Raw genomic sequence first — 20,117 nt, 5'->3', positions numbered from 1 at the left:
AGCCTTCTCATTGGCCCACAAGCTAGAAGGGAGGGATGATCACCTGATGTGTACTGCGTTAAAAAAAAAAAAACATTCGTCATTACGAATATATAACACTATATTCAAAATATTCGCGAATTCTCGAAGTGCCGAAAAATTCTCTTTCCGAATATTTGCGCTCAACACTACTGATGACACATCCTTAGGGCAGCTCATTCATATCAGGTTGCTGGGGGCTCCCACTCCCGTCATCCCCACTGATCAGCTGTTTGAACAGGGTCCATTCACACATCCGTAAGTGTTTTGCAGACAGCAGATTTCATATCCGCAAAACACGGATACCACAGGGTGTCGTGTCCACATCTTTTGCGGCCCCATTGAAATGAATTCTGCAAAACTGCGGAATGGATGCAGAGCCATAAATACGGATGTGTGAATGGACCCTAAGTGAATGTACTGCAGAACTGCGGCAGTTGCAAAGAGCGCGGAGCCTCTAGGTGTAATGGTAACGCCCCCGTTGCTCCTAGAGGCTCATTTGCATATATTAAAGCATCATTTTACTCAGCAATGCGGGCACATATGAACATGGGACCAACACAGATGTCTTCAGCAGCCAAGCGCACATGTAACAGGTCGGCCAGTGTCATAGGTGCAAAACTGCTGACAGATGCCCTTTAAAGAAATGCTCCTAAATCAGCTTTTCTGCACTATTTCTTCTGTCCAACTTGATCTCACTTAACATGATCCTATTTCATAAACCTAGCAAATTTGAATGGAGGATTTTGTCATGACCTGTGGTCTGTGGACATGATCTGGTTCATGCAGTAACCCGACTGAATACGTTATCAGGCCTGTAGAGTGTATCAGGCCTTAGCTGCGCACTAGACTTGGCTGACCTCATGCCTGTAAGACTGAGGTGAAGCTGATAAAAGATAGAACATGTTGAAAACCAACTGCCTGACCCTTCTCTTTCTTGACATCTGCTCTCGGGGTACAGTTGAGACACCCCCCAAACACATTAAATGACTGACTGTTCCTGCGAAAATCGGGAGGATCGGTTGAAATTCATTGAATGTGTATGGACACCCTAAGAATAGGCAAGACTCTCCATCTGCTGTGGACCTTTATGTACAAGAAATTCCTTGTAATTTGGAAGATCAGAAATTTTCAGCAAAGAAAAAACATGAGGGGGTCATTTATCAAACATAATTATGCCTATATTAGGCGTATTCCTGGCGCAGATTGCACGCCACAGGTCCTTTACGCCGCAATCTGTGACTTTTCCCTGCTCAGGTCTAAAGAAGTGCCATCAAAAATGGTCTATATGTAAGACATAAGCTCGGAAGCTGTCTTACATTTAGAAGCAGGGGTGAGGCCTGCGTCTCTACATAACACCTGGCGAATCCACCGCCAGCTATAGGGTCTAAAACACCGGTCTTAATAAATGACCCCCATAGTACTATTAGACTTCTTGCACACAGCCATGTCAGCAAAATACGGATCCGCAAAATCAGATTACCTTCTGTGTGCATTCTTCATTTTTCTCACTCCAATCAATAGAATGGGCTATTCTTCCCCAAAATACGGCCACGGTTCTATAATTTGCAGAACGGCCACACAGATCCACAAAAAATACGGATGTGTGCGTGACCCCATAGAAATGAAATAAAAATGCAGACAGCAGGCGGGTGAAAATTACGGTCATGTGCACGAGACCTTACAGAGATAGACCACCAATAACATTTTGAAGTAAACTCTGATAGCCAAGGAAGACATTTTTAGAACAGTGGCAGCAGAGGTGGAAAACCTCAACAGACCAAGGACTTGCTACAATCTATCCCGGCTAGACAATCCTTCGTAACATCTGATGTATCAGAAATTCTTTAGGTTCCAAAGGATTGCCTAGCCGGGATAGATTGTAGCAAGTCCTTCTCTGTGAAAAGTATTAGGTCTGTAGAGATTTCCCAGCTCTGCATGAACACAAGAGAGTTTCCATTCACTGACAGAAAGCAAAAGGTGCCAAAAATGGGGAGAAATTGCAACATTAATTCTTTTGAACGTTATATAAGCTTTTAGTGGAGAATGAGTGTATAAAAAAGATTTGAAGAGGTTTTATGAGTTCTTTGGGTTTGTATGAATTGATGCATGTATCTTCTATTCAACCCCTGAAAGCCAAACCAAAGGATCCGTCCTACCAGGACACTGCTAGGATGAGAACTGTACTCTGAAGCTATGGCGGTGCACAAGTAGCAGTTGCTAACAGGCTCTGGGGCCTAAGGAGAACAAAGTACCCTATGTCACAGAGGAAGAGACCAGTACTATGTATGGCAGATGGTAAATGGGGGGGGGGGGGGGCGCCATTACAGATTTTGTATTGGGGCCCAGAAGCATGAATTTAGGTCTCTTCTCTAGCTGCAGAACACCTTTAAGAAAAAAATGATTTCAGCATGACATAATATTACATAATCCAGATGATGCAAACCGTGCTGTCAACGGAACGGGGACTCATTGCAAAATCAGGAATGTGACCCAGAACATTCAAATAAACAGAGATCTAACACCGCCCAGTATAGCGGAGCCATGCCATTTCTATAAGGTCTGTGGACTGGAGCTTGACATCACATATACCAGAAGACAGAGGAGAATGGTTCCTGCAGAGCCTCCATCAGTGGTGCATGCTACAACCGTACATAATTGCCCATTAGGAAAGAGATTAGTTGGGAATGTGTTCTGCCTGTTCTGCCGCCTCGTCAAGATCAAAGCCGACAAAAATCCTAATACTTACTAAACAGAAATATCATCAGTGGATTTTTTTTTTGCTGAGTTTTGCTCACATGAATGAAATGTTCACATCTGGAAGCCTGGACTGCAGCATGCTGAAAACACCGGGGACGCACCACCAGTCACAAGGTGCCTGACGGAAATGTTACTGTGGCTTCTACAACGTACCCCGCTGTGTCAGCAATATCCGGGACACGGCATGAGGTGCTGTTATACAAGGGGGCGACGTACTGACCCTACAGAAAAACAAGTGCACCACCGTCCTAGGGGCTCAATACCGGAAAAGAACTGATACGTTTTATCCCCATGCATTCTGAATGGAGATAAATCCGATCAGGATGACTTCAGTTCAGTCTTTTTGACTTTTCAGGACGGAGATAATAGCGCCGCATGCTGCACTTTTATCTCCGTCCAAAATTCCGGAACATTAACCGGAATGCCGGATCCTGCATTTATTTACATTCAAATGTATTAGTGCTGGATCCGGCATTAAAAATACCGCATTGTCCGGATCCGTCCTTCCGGTCTGCACATGTACAGACCTTAAAAAATACATTTGTGAGACGGATCCGCATCCAGATCAGTCTACAAATGCTGTCCGTTTGCAAGCAGATTGCCGGATCCGGAAGACAGTTCCGGCGATGTAACTGCTTGCCGGATCACTCTGCCGCAAGTGTGAAAGTACCTTAAACCAAGACAATATATTAATGTGTTCTTATTTATTTATTGGTATTTTATGTTTTAATTAAATATTTTCTTTTTTACAATCTGTGATTCTTCTCTTCGATACTTTCTAATGACCACCCAATAGCATAATACAGTCTGGTGTATAAGATCCCTGCTTGCTGTACACAGTGACAGACTGGGCTTAATTGGGTTCTCCAGAGGAAACTGTCCACTTTTGAATGCATCATAATCTTTGGTGACAGAGGTCATTTGACCTATAACTCCTCAGCCGGTAGTTTACAGTTAAAGGGTTTTCTGGTATCAAACCACAGAATGGGGGATAACTATCAGATCGCTGGGATCCTACCTGTGCGACCCCCGTGATCACGAGAAAGGGTACCCCGTTCTTCTCTGAGCACCTGGAAATGCAAGGAGCGGCAGGTCAAGCACACACACTGCTGCTCTATCCATCTCTATGGGATTTCAGGAGATTGCAGCGTACAGCACGTGGCTATCTCTGGAACTCCCATAGAGATGACGGGAGCGACAGTTTGCATGCCCAAATTGCCACTCCATTCATTTTAGGGTGCTCCAAGGAGTACAGGGTCCCAGCAGTAGGACCCCCCACTGATCTAATAGTTATCTCCTATCCTGTGGACACGAGAATACCCCTTTAATCTATCTTTTAGTAGCATAGCCGGACAACGTTTGTGTCTATAGCACAACATGCAAAATTTTCGGCAAACAAGCTACCTTTCTCATGCGTGTCTCCAGGAGACATTACGGGATGGTTTCTGTCAGAGGGAGGCATCAGAGTTCTCTATGTGATATATGAACAAAGATTGTCCGGATATGTACACAACCGTATCCGTTATGCAGTTTGCAAATCACAGATCCGCCAAATACGCCCCCATTGTGGCATCATTTGTGGCACGGCGGTACGGATGCGGACAGCACACAGATGACATCCATGTGCACCCGTCTGCATTTTTGTGCTGCCCTATAGAAATGAATGAGTCCGCGTGTGAGCCACAAAAATGGGGATTGGATTCGGACTCAATTTCTGCTGTGGATTTGTTGTGAACTTCATTTAGTGGATTTCATTGCAAAGGGTGAAACCTGTGGTGGAAATTCACAGCATGTCAAATTCTGCTGCAGATTTCCACCCCGGATTCCACCCTTTGATTGATTTAAAATCTGACTTACAGGTCAGTTTTTAGGCTGCATATTCCTTTTAGGCCTCATGCACACAACCGTTGTGTGTTTTACGGTCCGCAAATTGCGGATCCGCAAAACACGGATGGCGTTGGTCACAGAAGTTCAGGTTTGGGTTCAAGGTTGTGTAGATTGTATTATTTTCCCTTAGAACATGGTTATAAGGGAAAATAATAGCATTCTGAATACAGAATGCATAGTACAATAGGGCTGGAGGGGTTAAAAAAATTAATAAAAAATTTAACTCACCTTAATCCACTTGTTTACGCAGCCGGCATCTCTTCTGTCTTCTTTTGTGAGGAAAAGGACCTTTGATGACGTCATGGTTCATCACATGATCTTTTACCATGGTGATGGATCATGTGATGGACCATGTGATGAACGCAGTGATGTCATCAAAGGTCCTATTGCTCACAGAACAAGACAGAAGAGATGCCGGCTGCGCGAACAAGTGGATTAAGGTGAGTTCAATTATTTTTTATTTTTTTGAACCCCTCCAGCCTTATTGTACTATGCATTCTGTATCCAGAATGCTATTATTTTGCCTTATAACCATGTTATAAGGGAAAATAATAATGATCGGATCCCCATCCCGATCGTCACCTAGAAACCGTGCGTGAAAATCGCACCGCATCCGCACTTGCTTGCGGATGCTTGCGATTTTCACGCAAACCCCCTTCATTTCTATAGGGGCCTGCACAAAGAGGAGCATGCTGCTATTTTCACGCAACGCACAAGTGATGCGTGAAAATCACGGCTTATGTGCACACCTCCATAGAAATGAATGGGTCCGGATTCAGTGCGGGTACAATGCGTTCACCTCATGCATTGCACCCGCACGGAAATCTCGCCCGTGTGAAAAGGGGCCTAAAAGTAGTCAAAAAGGGGCAAAACATGGAAAATAATTTCAGCAACGCAAATCTCCAAACTGTTGCAATGTCTCGTAAACAACATGCAGTAGCCTACGGCCTGTAACAAGAGCATGAGCAAGCTCTCAGGAATCTGTTTATTGCTGATAAAGTCATATTATCATTAATTACAAGCGCCGCTGACACTGAGATTTCACAAATAGCAGAGGATGTTTAATTACAACAATAGCAAAGAATTAGCTCATCCCCAAACCATGAAACGAGGGGGGTGTCAATGGGCAACACTTAACTAACACGGGTGAAAGGTGAAGAGCTCCACTAAAACAGGCCTAGTCAATTAGAGATCTCCCTATCAGAGGGCAAAAGAAAAGCTCTAATTGCTTATTTACACATGAATGGGGTCGTTATTTAAGGGGTTCTCTGCTGTGAACAATTTCTTTTTCTTAGAAGGTTGTGCAGGCAATAAGGCCATCACAGGGCTTCCCATTGCTGGGATCTCCAATGATCAGTTATAATTGGTGGAGGAACCTAGCAACAAGTGTTCAACTTTCCTGCAGCGCCACCACTGGGGAAATTAAGCATTACATGAAAGCAATACGTTGTCCATGTAAAGCATGGAGGTTTTGGTCCTCCAGAACAAAAGATGCTCTATTCTTAAGCACCTGAATAGGTAACCCAAATCTTTTGAGTCAAAATTACTCTTTGAAAATGGGCTTTATAGACCATATGACTTTAATATCTGATCGTATCACTGTGTATCACTATCACTATTATGATAGCATGAGAATTGCATCAACTATCTGAAGTCCTGGAGATACTGGCATCGACATATAGGTTAGACTGCCATTGCATTTGGACCCCTACTTTAGGGGGCAAATAGTGAACATTATATGTGAGAGGTGTAGAGGTTCAGTGATACTGAGGATTCTAGTCACAGCTCCCTCATAGCACAAAACATTGCTTTATTTACTCCTATACACCGTAATGTCATCACGGGGGTCAGAAACCGGCGGACGATTTAAGACAAAGGCTCAAGAGTATTAATCTGCTCAAATAGATATTAAAAGAGGTATTCCCATCTTGTACATTGGGGGCATATCGCTAGGATATGCCCCCAGTGTCTGATAGGTCCCCACCTCTGGGACCCACACCTATCCTTAGAATGGAGCCCACAAAGTGACAGAGGCACACCGCATATGCACGTCCGCCCTCCATTTATTTCTGTAAAACTACCGAAAATAGCTGAGTGCTTGCTCAGCTATTTCCGTAAGCCCCATAAAAGTAAATGTAGCGGTGGCCGAGTACAAGGGCCAATGATTTCAAAAGAATGTTCGTTCACCGTCACCAGTACTACAAAGATAAAGTCACCAGCGGGGTACCACAAGGAAAAAGTCATCAGCAGGGTACCACAAGGATAAAGTCAGCAGCGGGGTACCACAAGGAAAAAGTCAGAAGCGGGGTACCACAATCATAAAGTCAGAAGCGGGGTACCACAAGGATAAAGTCAGCAGCAGGGTACCACAAGGATAAAGTCAGCAGCGGGGTACCACAAGGAAAAAGTCAGCAGCAGGGTACCACAAGGAAAAAGTCAGCAGCAGGGTACCACAAGGAAAAAGTCAGCAGCAGGGTACCACAAGGAAAAAGTCAGCAGCGGGGTACTACAAGTATAAAGTCAGAAGCAGGGTACCACAAGGAAAAAGTCAGCAGCAAGGTACCACAAGGATGAAGTCAGCAGTGGGATACCACAAGGATACAGTCAGCAGGGGGATACCACAAGGAGAAAGTCAGCAGCGGGGTACCACAAGGAGAAAATCAGCAGCGGGGTACCACAAGGAGAAAATCAGCAGCAGGGTACCACAAGGATAAAGTCAGCAGCGGGGACCACAAGGAGAGGCCTCATGCACACGACCGTTGTGTGCATCCGTGGCCGTTGTGCCGTTTTCCGTTTTTTTTCACGGACCCATTGACTTTCAATGGGTCCGTGGAAAAATCGGAAAATGCACCGTTTGGCAGCCGCATCCGTGAGCCGTGTTTCCTGGCCGTGAAAAAAATATGACCTGTCCTATTTTTTTCACGGCCAACGGTTCACGGACCCATTCAAGTCAATGGGTCCGTGAAAGAACACGGATGCACACAAGATTGGCATCCGTGTCCGTGATCCGTGGCCGTAGGTTAGTTTCATACAGACGGATCCGAAGATCCGTCTGCATAAAAGCTTTTTCAGAGCTGAGTTTTCACTTCGTGAAAACTCAGATCCGACAGTATATTCTAACACAGAGGCGTTCCCATGGTGATGGGACGCTTCTAGTTAGAATACACTACAAACTGTGTACAAGACTGCCCCCTGCTGCCTGGCAGCACCCGATCTCTTACAGGGGGATATGATAGTACAATTAACCCCATCATATCCCCCTGTAAGAGATCAGGGCTGCCAGGCAGCAGGGGGCAGACCCCCCCCCCCCCTCCCCAGTTTGAATATCATTGTGCGGCCCCCCCCTCCCCTGTTGTTAACTGTTGGTGGCACAGTGTGCGCACCCCCCTCCCTCCCTCCCTCTATTGTTTTAATACATTGGGGCCAGTGTGCGCGCGCCCCCCAACCCCCCCTCCCTCCCTCTATTGTTTTAATACATTGGGGCCAGTGTGCGCACCCCCCCCAACCCCCCCCCCCCCTCCCTCCCTCTATTGTAATCATCATCGGTGGCAGCGGAGTAGAAGATTTTCATACTTACCTGGCTGCTGGCTGCTGCGATGTCTGCGTCCGGCCGGGAGCTCCTCCTACTGGTAAGTGACAGGTCTGTGCGGCGCATTGCTGTCACTTACCAGTAGGAGGAGCTCCCGGCCGGACGCAGACATCGCAGCAGCCAGCAGCCAGGTAAGTATGAAAATCTTCTACTCCGCTGCCACCGATGATGATTACAATGGGGGGAGGGAGGGGGGTGGGGGGGTGCGCACACTGGCCCCAATGTATTAAAACAATAGAGGGAGGGAGGGGGGGTTGGGGGGGGCGCGCGCACACTGGCCCCAATGTATTAAAACAATAGAGGGAGGGAGGGGGGTTGGGGGGGCGCGCGCACACTGGCCCCAATGTATTAAAACAAGAGAGGGAGGGAGGGGGGGTTGGGGGGCGCGCGCACACTGGCCCCAATGTATTAAAACAATAGAGGGAGGGAGGGAGGGGGGTGCGCACACTGGCCACCAACGAGTTAACAACAGGGGAGGGGGGGCCCACTGGCCACCAATGAGTTAAAAACAGGGGGGGGGGGTCTGCCCCCTGCTGCCTGGCAGCACCTGCCAGGCAGCAGGGGGCAGTCATGTACACAGTTTTTTTGTATATTCTAACCTGAAGCGTCTCCATCACCATGGGAACGCCTCTGTGTTAGAATATACTGTCGGAAATGAGTTTCACGATGTAGCTCATATCCGACAGTATATTCTAACATAGAGGCGTTCCCATGGTGATGGGGACGCTACAAGTTAAAATATACCATCGGATTGGAGAAAACTCCAATCCGATGGTATAACAGAACTCCAGACTTTACATTGAAAGTCAATGGGGACGGATCCGTTTGAAATGGCACCATATTGTGTCAACATCAAACGGATCCGTCCCCATTGACTTGCATTGTAATTCAGGACGGATCCGTTTGGCTCCGCACGGCCAGGCGGACACCAAAATGACTTTTTTTTTCATGTCCGTGGATCCTCCAAAAATCAAGGAAGACCCACGGACGGAAAAACGGTCACGGATCACGGACCAACGGAACCCCGTTTTGCGGACCGTGAAAAAAAACGTCCGTGTGCATGAGGCCAGAAAGTCAGCAGCGGGGTACTACAAGGAGAAAGTCAGAAGCGGGGTACCACAAGGATAAAGTCAGAAGCGGGGTACTACAAGGATAAAGTCAGCAGCGGGGTACCACAAGGATAAAGTCAGCAGCAAGGTACCACAAGGATACAGTCAGCAGGGGGATACCACAAGGAGAAAGTCAGCAGCGGGGTACCACAAGGAGAAAATCAGCAGCGGGGTACCACAAGGAGAAAATCAGCAGCGGGGTACCACAAGGAGAAAGTCAGCAGCGGGGTACTACAAGGAGAAAGTCAGCAGCGGGGTACTGCAAGGATAAAGTCAGCAGCGGGGACCACAAGGAGAAAGTCAGCAGCGGGGTACTACAAGGAGAAAGTCAGCAGCGGGGTACTACAAGGAGAAAGTCAGAAGCGCGGTACTACAAGGATAAAGTCAGAAGCGGGGTACCACAAGGATAAAGTCAGAAGCGGGGTACTACAAGGATAAAGTCAGAAGCGGGGTACCACAATCATAAAGTCAGAAGCGGGGTACCACAAGAATAAAGTCAGAAGCGGGGTACCACAAGGATAAAGTCAGCAGTGGGGTACCACAAGAATAAAGTCAGAAGCAGGGTACCACAAGGATAAAGTCAGAAGCGGGGTACCACAAGGATAAAGTCAGAAGCGGGGTACCACAATCATAAAGTCAGAAGCGGGGTACCACAAGGATAAAGTCAGAAGCAGGGTACCACAAGGATAAAGTCAGAAGCGGGGTACCACAAGGATAAAGTCAGAAGCAGGGTACCACAAGGATAAAGTCAGAAGCAGGGTACCACAAGGATAAAGTCAGTAGCGGGGTACTACAAGGATAAAGTCAGAAGCGGGGTACCACAAGAATAAAGTCAGAAGCGGGGTACCACAAGGATAAAGTCAGAAGCGGGGTACCACAAGAATAAAGTCAGAAGCAGGGTACCACAAGGATAAAGTCAGAAGCGGGGTACCACAAGGATAAAGTCAGAAGCGGGGTACCACAATCATAAAGTCAGAAGCGGGGTACCACAAGGATAAAGTCAGAAGCAGGGTACCACAAGGATAAAGTCAGAAGCGGGGTACCACAAGGATAAAGTCAGAAGCAGGGTACCACAAGGATAAAGTCAGAAGCAGGGTACCACAAGGATAAAGTCAGTAGCGGGGTACTACAAGGATAAAGTCAGAAGCGGGGTACTACAAGGATAAAGTCAGAAGCGGGGTACCACAAGGATAAAGTCAGAAGCGGGGTACCACAATCATAAAGTCAGATGCGGGGTACCACAAGGATAAAGTCAGCAGTGAGGTGCCACAAAGATAAAGTCAGCAGCGGGGTACCTCAAGGATCTGTTATCTCTTTATCAGTGATCTTGTGGACGGGATGGTGAAGTGATGACACATAACCTAGCTCGAGTCACTTCCAAATGGGGTGGTCTTCTGCTGGACCTTTGGGTTCTAGCTCCATTCCAGTCACATCCTTGCATGAACCTTTAGTTGTCATTACAGGAACTAACACAGGAGGACATGTTGAGTTTTGCTTAGGAGATATTGCAATAAACCACCACATATGAATAGCCCTGCTAAATAGACGCAGACAGTTGTGATGTAATGCTGGATACCTACATCCCCCATACTATACACCTATGTCGCTGCACATTTCTCTTACACATACTACGTGACATAGCTGTACATGTATAATGATCTATTGGACTAAGGATACATATCATTCAAGTCATGTTATTATGACCTGCAGTAATGGGATCAAGTTTTACTGTATACATGGCATGATCTCAGACCATTACAGTGTGCCTCCACCTTTAAAGAGGTTTTCTGGGAGTAGAATATGGATGACCTATCCTCAGGATAGGTCATCAGTATCAGATCATTGGGGGTCCGACTCCTGACACTCTCACTGATCAGCTGTTTGAATAAGCTCTGGTGAGCCTTGCAGCCTCTCTCTAGGCCAGTGACTTCATGTTCATTGGTCACGTGGTATTTTTGCAGATCAGTCCCATTCTTGGTGCTTGGTACTCTGCTAGGAGGCCCCAGCACTCATCTGAGCACTTTGGTCCTTTTAAAGAACTGATCGGCCGGGATGACAGGTGTTGAACCCTCAGCGATCTGATTTTGATGACCTGTCTCGAAGATAGGTCATCAATATTGTACTCCTAGAAAACCCCTTTAAGTTACTGGGACATCACTGTCATGGTACTGCAAATGGAAGCAATCCAGAAAAAGGAAAACAACAGGAAAATCCAAATTTTCTAAAGCTTTCAACACAAGATGACGATGAACTGTTTTATTGATGTGTCAGCAGCATCTCATAGACAACTTTTTGTATATAGACCATTGGGTGAAGCACAAGATATGTGATTTCCTTGGGTCCCCTTTGTCTTAGTTCAGATCAGCAATATGGTTAATTTCCACTCAACTAATACAAACATTGCCTGGAAAATTATTAGGCACATCAACTTTAAGGAGGTTGTCCAGGTTTTTGCTTTTTAAACCAACCAAAGGGACCTGTGGAAAAATGAAGCTCCCAGACTTTCATTGGACTTAAGGTTCCCGTTTGTCAACTTCATGCATGATGTCACGTGTGCTGCTACAGACAATGACTGGCCTTGGCGGTAATGCGTCACCAAGCGTTATGTGACCCAGAACTGATTTGCCACTTGTGAACACATTGCCGCTGAGGCCAGTCTTTGCTTGGAGTGGCATACATGACCACCTCTTCGTTGAAATTGACAGATAGGTACCGAAAGCCGAGTGAAAAGAGCCCAGAAGTCAGAACGGAATGGCAAGGAGTTTGTGAATATGGACTGGGGGCAGATCTTTTTAAAAAAAAACCTGGGCAACCCCTTTAAAGTTCTGGTGTTTTTGTAAATTTTTCAATGTACTGATAAAAGTAATAGGTGGACTCATTTATGAAAGTAATGACTCATGTCTTTGCGGTTTTATCACAAACATGTTGTTCTGCTTTTGGCTTTCCAATTAACCCATATTTCTTGGTATTGCCGTGTCACACACCGCACTAGAATCACTCCTACACTTTCTTGCCGGATTTATAGCAATGTGCTGAAATCATCTTCAACGCCCCCAAGTTTCAAAGTTCTGTAACTGAGGGGGAAATTAGAAGATAACATCAACCACACTTGGAGCTACTGAAATATAGAGTACCACATTCAGATCCAGATAATAATGCAGATACTGTACTGTAAATTAAGCTTTGGTAGGTCCAATGTTGACTCCATATTGTGTCCAGTCATGAGTGGAAAAACCTTTTTCACTTGAGCGGACAGACAGTCACAAGTTCTGTGGACCACCAAGCTTTGTAATATCGCATTCATGGTAGCGTGGATTAAAAGAAAGATAATGGTGATCTGTCATGTTAAGCATCTGGTACCAAAGAAACAACTAGGACATCTGGATAGGGACTATGACTATGGAGAGGAAGGGTGCTCCAGTTGAGATTCCCCTATCACCTTTTGCATGGATTGTTTAAACCTGTACAGGGATGAATAGTTAGCAAGAAGGCATAGAAATAATGGGGACCAACCCATGCTGGGAAAGGTGGCCCAACTTTGATTGAGCCCAGGTTCTTATCATGTGAAACCAGAGTAGTAGATGAGAGCATGAACATTAGATAAAGACTCCACAACACCCCATCCCCCTCCATTCTGTTACAGGCAATGGATTTAGAAAGTGATCATGGTATTTCAAACAGGATGCTCCAGAATAACAAATTGCTGACCACTATCAGGATCATCCATTAAGATGGACAGTGGAGGCAAAATTGAATCCTGAAAACACAACTACCTTACATCCATGGTTCTAAGTGCAATACATTCATGGGATAAAGAGACATGATGAACTTTCAAGGTACCCAAATACCAAATTAATAGCCAACATTACAAGAAAAAAACGGACACAATTTAAAACCATGAGATGGGCCAGAAAATGTTATGTAATCCTGATTAAATATGACAGTCTCTCCTTTATCTTACTACTCAAGCAAGGACACTACAAGTACAGCTCCATTGACCTAAAATGACATGACTCCACATAGAATGTATTTCAATGCAGTATTAAAATTACACCCATAGCGGTTTTCTCCCTTCTCCCCATTAAATACATGTACATGTTCTGCCAAGCCGAATGAGTATGAGTTGTAATGGGATTTGGAAAAATAGCTGTCAGTCAAATGATCATTCGGTCAACAGCTATTGAATGTGTATGGCCACCTTAAGGCTAGCCATACACTTCAGATAGCTGTCAGCTCTCCCTCCCCATACATATGAATCTGCATATCTTTTAAATTGGGGGAGGGGAGAAAGCCAACCTCTTATCTCAGAGAATAAATATGATCAGGCACGTTGAAACCCAACACCTCGATCCTTCTTTTTCCCAACATTTGCCATAGATGATTGGCCATTCCCGCCAAAATCGGTGGGTTTAGCCAACACTAACCTACTGTATGTTTCCACCTTAAAGGGGTTTTCCAGAATTTGACTATTGATGGCCATCAATATCTGATTGGCCGGATTTAAACAACAGTGTAGCACCACCATTCAGCTGTTTCAGAGTAGCTCCGGTGATGGAAGTATGTAATAGACGGAGCTGGTTCCTGCACCACTTCTCCCACTGAACTGAATGGGAGCAGAGCTGCAGTAACAGCTCCATCCACTACACAATGGATGAAGCAGTGTAGTTCCAGTTTTAACTTTCGGCACTGGAATAGCTGATCAATGGGGATGCAGGATGTTGAATACCCGCTGATTAGATGTTAATAACCTATCCTGAGGATGGACCATCAATAATAGAATCCATGAATATCCCTTTAAGTTATACATTGCATTACCAGAGCAAATGTAAGAAAAACAATTGCACCATATTATGGCGGTATCTCTACTGGCATTACTTCTGTGGGGGAATACGATGCCTCATGGAGACTCAGAGAGCATACAGCTTTGCCCTGTGCAAGGATCCTAAAGCAAACTTCTCAACTTGGTCACCTGAATTCCAGAACAAGGTGTTGACCCAATGACAAGGTTAGTAGTTGCAACAAAGAACATGATAAAAGTTCAACACAAAGGACAAACATCAAGTTTTGTGGTCCAGAAATGTAGTTTCCACAACGCGATAAGAGTAACGTAGGTGGAAATTTTCACTTCCTGATTTTCCAATCCCAAGGAAGGTGAGTTCCACATATTACATAAAAGAAGACAGATCTGAGTATCATGGAGTGTTAGAGGAAATCAAAGTGGAAACATACAGGGGACAAAGAGCAATGCACTCAGGTAAGAGGAAGGAGATGAGCTATTTATAGGTAGGGGACTTGGAAGAACACAGCCAAGGATATGGGAAAGTCATTTCCTTTTGATATCAGGAAAAAGCCTATTTAAGGTAATTAGGAAAAACAGGGATGTCCACTTGCGTAGAAGAGACAGGAACAGAGGAGAAGTCGGGACAGACTGTGACACAGGAGAGCATGGGGGGTCTAATGACAGGAATCAGAGGTGTGGTTGGAGTAAGAGGCTTCCCATGACTCACCGATGAAAGCCTACACAAAATCGTTCGGTTGCAAAATTATTAGGATATATTGTGCTTTTGCCAAGTCCATTTTTTTGGGGGTGGATATGTTCTCTAGAAGACTTTATACAACTTAGCATTTTTTCCTACTTTTTAAACATGTTTTCCACACACACTAACCACAATTTTCAGCAAATACAGGGACCTAGTGTATAAAGCTGGAGTAGCATGTGCTGGATGTGGGGGTGGCTAGGGGTAGCATGCGGGATGTGCCTAAACTGTGCCTAAATGTGTATCACATTTTACCCATAACAATTGTGCAATGTTTCCTAAATATATTCTTGCCTTAAAACACTGATGCTACAATAGGATAGAGTGCCTTAAGGAGGCACCATATGGAGTGTTTAAGAGTCCATGCATGTTGCTTGAGCATGTAGACCCAAAAGGATATATTTGCTTGCAACTTTACTCCAGTCAAAACCTAAAAATTATCTGTCAATCCACAGTACCCCAATGTGCCTTGTCCCCCATCCTGAGTTACTCTTATTAAACTTATGGGACCTGATTTAGCAGATTCCCATACTGGAGCGATGAGTTTCTACAGGGTCAAAAAGTATTTATTTTCTTTAACTCTTCAGCAGGGACATAAGTTATCAGTCAGGCAAATCCCCATTGATCCTAAGCGCTGTCCATAAATCGATAGCCTTCTGGACTTGGGAAAGTATCATCTTCAGTGTGGTATGGGAGATGAGTCAACTCAACCTCATTTTTGTAGGTATGAGTGGAATAACCCTTTTAAAAGTATTTTCTTCTCTATTTCAACCTCTGTCCACCTTGTATTTGAGCCTTAAGTCTGCCTTACACTCCTGAAAAGCTCCTGGAAGATGTATGCTACTACATAACTATTCAGTGGCATATGTCTAAGCCTTCCATTCAAAGAATATGTTGTGCAATACTGGCAATATACTGTATTATTGGACAGAAGGCTCTGATGTGGACCAATGACTGGTGTGGTAGACCTGTAAAACCATAATACAGGTGTTCTAAGGCGAGCTCGGGAGGACAGAAACCTCCCATGGACCATGGTCTCCAACTTGTGGCTCTCCAGCTATCATGGCATGCTGGGAGTTATAGTTTGGCAACTGCTTGAGAGTTACAAATCAAAAACCATTGCAATGTCTGCATGGCAACTAATATATTCTAAATGTAGCCTTCTTTAAATTTTGGAAATTGAACAAGCGTCTGAAAGTGCACGATAGTCTGTATTTACTTGGCACCTGTACTATTTCAGTGTAGCAAATAACTCAGCACAGGGAGATGATCTAATAGACCAGGCAAAAAGGCATGCTACAGCTCACTGAACTCTATGAACTAATGCAGAGGAATGAACCACAATGTTCCCTGTGACTGAGCAAACAGTAACACATCCAACGCCGGGTGACTACAGCGAGCATCTCTGATAGAAAACATGATCTGTTAGCTGTATGCACTGTATGGAACCAGAAAAACTTTTTTTCTCCAAATTCTGAAATTAGCACATAGGTCAAATGTGCCAGAAGCGCTAATCAGATGTTAACTATCGGGAAGATCGCCCTGTGATCGAATTATAACTAGAAACATCCCCTCAGCTTTGTGTCTGGCATTGTGCTGTGTGTGCATGAAGAGCGATCGGGAAATTGTAACGTATGATTCTGACTAAACAAATCCAGAACTGGACCTTTCCAGGCCACAAAAAAAGATTGCTTCCAGATAGTTCTAATACTTTGGATATCATATTCCAGCACATTAAGTCTATGTCCTCAATGGAAATGCAAACTGACTAATCTACACTGATACACTGGGCTTCCTCTAAATCAAAGCTTCTTATCTGCTCAAGCAGACAATGACTTTTACACGGATGTAATAAGGAATTCTCGAGTTATGCTACTAGAACTCAACTGCATTGTTCAATAGCAAACTGCACTCCTGGAAAAAGGAAGATTTCACATCTAATTACCCTAGCCAAGGCAAAATGGCTTGTTGGCACCCAGAACCTAGGGGGCACACACAATGCCAGCCTATCTGGCAATGTACCTGTCTCAGCTAATGCAGCAGCTAGCATATAGATAGATAAGGTTATGGCATAGAAATGTCACGATATATCAGAAAATCTGAAAAGTGCTTTCCAGAGAGTGTTCATTATCACCCCTTGTAACAATGGTCTCCAACCTGAGGCTCCATAGATGTTGTGAAACTGGAAGTCCCAGCATCATGGTAGCAGTAGTATTACAGCAGATACAGAGTTTATGGACTTTCAGTAAGATGGGACATTACACATTTTGGAGCTATTTAAGATATAGAGCAAGATCTAAGAGTATCAGATTTGTAAGACACCAAAGAATAATAAGTGACCATCAAAACCAATAGTAATATGATCAGCACAACCATCATCTTCATCATAATGTTTACAGTTTGGAGATCTTCAAATTCAGTGACAATCACTACCAAGAGGTAATGATACAATAAACCTATAGCCAGCCATATATGGAGATGTCCATATCATGAAGAGGACCACCAGGGCCTGATCAAGTGTGCCAGATAATGGTGTAAACATCTTTGTCACCAGAAAAAGAACAAACAAACAAAAACCCTCTAAAGATTATCTAATATGTGGCATTTTGTAAAACAAGCAATCATTAAACTATCAAACTTCTTGTCTTCAAGTTTACATTGGTTCTGGAAAGCGGATCACACATGATCCTTCAATATCTGCCTCCTAGGATATATCAAATGTAAGTGAGAATTTACCAATGTCTTCAAGTATTTTAAGATGAGGATCAATTACAAACAACAAGACAACACACAATAACATTTGTCATTTGTGGTTCTACTCTGCCCCTATCATGGCAATATGAAAGTTGGTCTCCATAAAATTACTAATCTCTTCCACAAAATCTGCCACTTCATTCTAGGCTCAGCTGTGCTGCATGAGATCTTCTGTATGATGTCTACTACCCAAGTCCTCCAATCAAGAATCTCTAGGACAACACTGCTCCTATGCATTGTACTGGCTTAGATTGGTCCCTGCTTCTGTGTTGAAGGCACCATAGTTACAGAAGATTGTGAATTTTTGTTAATCCACCATTATGTCATAAAACAACTAGAAGTCATTTTTGAAGGACCTCTTAAATGTTCAGAAAAGATGTCTGGTCTGAAGGTCCTTTTGCCCTTGTTATAGATATTAAATAACAGTCATGATAATACTGATGATGTCAGTCATTTAGAATATTTTATTTCAAGGTGTTGCATTTGACGGAGACTATATGGCATACAGAAGGTTATAATGGTGTCTGGTGGTCTTAGAACTGTGACATAGGAGCAAATCATCTGCTAATGATTCACCATTCTTCTGAGGGAGTCCTGTCTTCTGAATGTGGATAGGGCTAAACTGACATGATGTCTTATATTATGTCCTCTTCTAGATAGACATGGATGGACAGACCTGAGATAAATAGATACACAGATTCCAGATAGATTGATAGATAGGCATAGACTTGAGATATATATATAGACCGATAGGAAATAGATTTCAAACACTAGTAATTTGACAAGTTTAAATATTTAAACTTTCTAACACAATTCAACAATGAAAATAATCTTACTATAACCAATAGTGATAAACTTCTCCAAGTCATAGGACTATGATAGAAATCTTGAAATAAAAAGATAATCCTCAATCTCCAGCAACATGGTGAGGTAGCTTTTAAAGTAACCTCATGCTATCTGACAAAGAACTTTAGACAATTTCACACATTTATTCTAGATACAGATTTTAGCAGAGACTATACAGACAGAGGCTGAAGTGACCCCATCCCTGGTACCTCATGAGGCACAAGCAAAGACTGTTAACTGAGCTGAAGCTTAGGATCCACTTAACTCATGACAGAACCATGCTTTACTGTCCTTACAAGTTAAAAGCCACCACAGAACCATATCATACCATGTGAAATATCCGGAATCATGCATGTTATATATCCAGAATTATACCATGTCATATAAACCGGAACCATACAATGTAATATATGGAAAGAGTGTATCCAAATTCCAAACTGTTTCCTAGCAACACATCAGTCATCAATACAAGTTTGGATAACACTTAACTAGTTTCATTTTCTGGAACTACAAAGCCCAAAATAGGCATCGCTAACCACAGGACCACACCTGGCACAAACTCTTGCAGCCTGGCATGATGTGACTAGTGGTTCCACATCTGTTGAATAGCCAGGTTATGCACAGCAGCCTTAATGCAAGAATAATGGTTCAAATATTGACAAAATATGAGGAAAGTGATTATATGCATTCATTAAAACATAGTTATCTAAATGTCCTGACAGCTACTCAGTGGTGGAGCTGTCAGCACATTGCCCAAATGTGGAGGAATGCACCTACCTGTCAGAATCAGGCATCCAAACAGCAAGCACAGCATTGCCACAGTAACACAGCTTAACATCTCTATTTGAGCAGTAATATCTCTGCCCTAGATCCCACAATGATGAGCTTCTGTAGTGCAAAGAGGTAATGATCAATGAAAGGATGAGCCTCCAGCAAGAAGTGTCCTCCCTGGTCCCCAGTGCTGAAAGTTTATCCTGCACCAGTGAGCTATCCAGCAAGACCTAGAGCTCCAGTCCTCTCTCCTCACCAGCTTCCTGCAAAATGACTTGTGCACAGCAGTGTGGCCTTAACTGCAGAGTGGGAAGGAATATCCTGAAGGACAAAGTGCTGGAACCCCAGGGAGATATCCATTCATTATGTGCAGCCAAATTCTCACACCCCTGATATAACCTCTTCTGACTGATGGCATCTGCAACCACTCCCTGCCCATGACATCACCAAGTCCCTGGTATAAAGGCAGCTGGTCCTACCACATGCAGACACTAACCGGTCACAGCTGCAGGGGCCACATCTCCCAGACAGTTCTACATCCCAGCAGTCATGATTGAGCAGTAACAGCATTGTTTCATTTACACTTGGTTAGGGTCACACGAACTAAACAGACTTTACGCACAAAGTTTGTAGTGAGTGCCCTGCAGGCACCGAGAGCTTACACAATGTCCCTCTACCTCAAGCTCTGCTGCTATTAGAGGGTCTGGTCACCACGCGAGAGGGTTGAGAGATCATTTATTTTCTAATACATATTACTTAATGAGGAAAATAAACTACAATGTTTGTACAGTCGTTAACACACAAACCAATCTGTTCCCATGTCTTTGTACGGTATATAGAAGGGAC

At 44.1% G+C, this 20,117-nt stretch overlaps 1 protein-coding gene across 1 annotated transcript in view; it reads right to left on the bottom strand.

The window, feature by feature from the left end:
- FLT1 (fms related receptor tyrosine kinase 1) overlaps positions 1 to 19,612 on the bottom strand; it is a 74,709-nt gene extending 55,097 nt beyond the window's left edge. Inside the window, exon 1 of the mRNA XM_044284641.1 lies at positions 19,278 to 19,612. Coding sequence (XP_044140576.1) covers positions 19,278 to 19,338 — 61 coding nt within the window. The 5' untranslated portion in view covers positions 19,339 to 19,612. The remainder of the gene's footprint in view (positions 1 to 19,277) is intronic.
- Between the last annotated feature and the right edge of the window lie 505 nt (positions 19,613 to 20,117).

The sequence above is a fragment of the Bufo gargarizans genome, chromosome 3 (assembly GCF_014858855.1).
Source record: "Bufo gargarizans isolate SCDJY-AF-19 chromosome 3, ASM1485885v1, whole genome shotgun sequence".
Classification (NCBI taxonomy): domain Eukaryota; kingdom Metazoa; phylum Chordata; class Amphibia; order Anura; family Bufonidae; genus Bufo; species Bufo gargarizans.
Note: the sequence above shows the minus strand (reverse complement) of the source record. Positions and strands in the feature narration are given on the sequence as shown.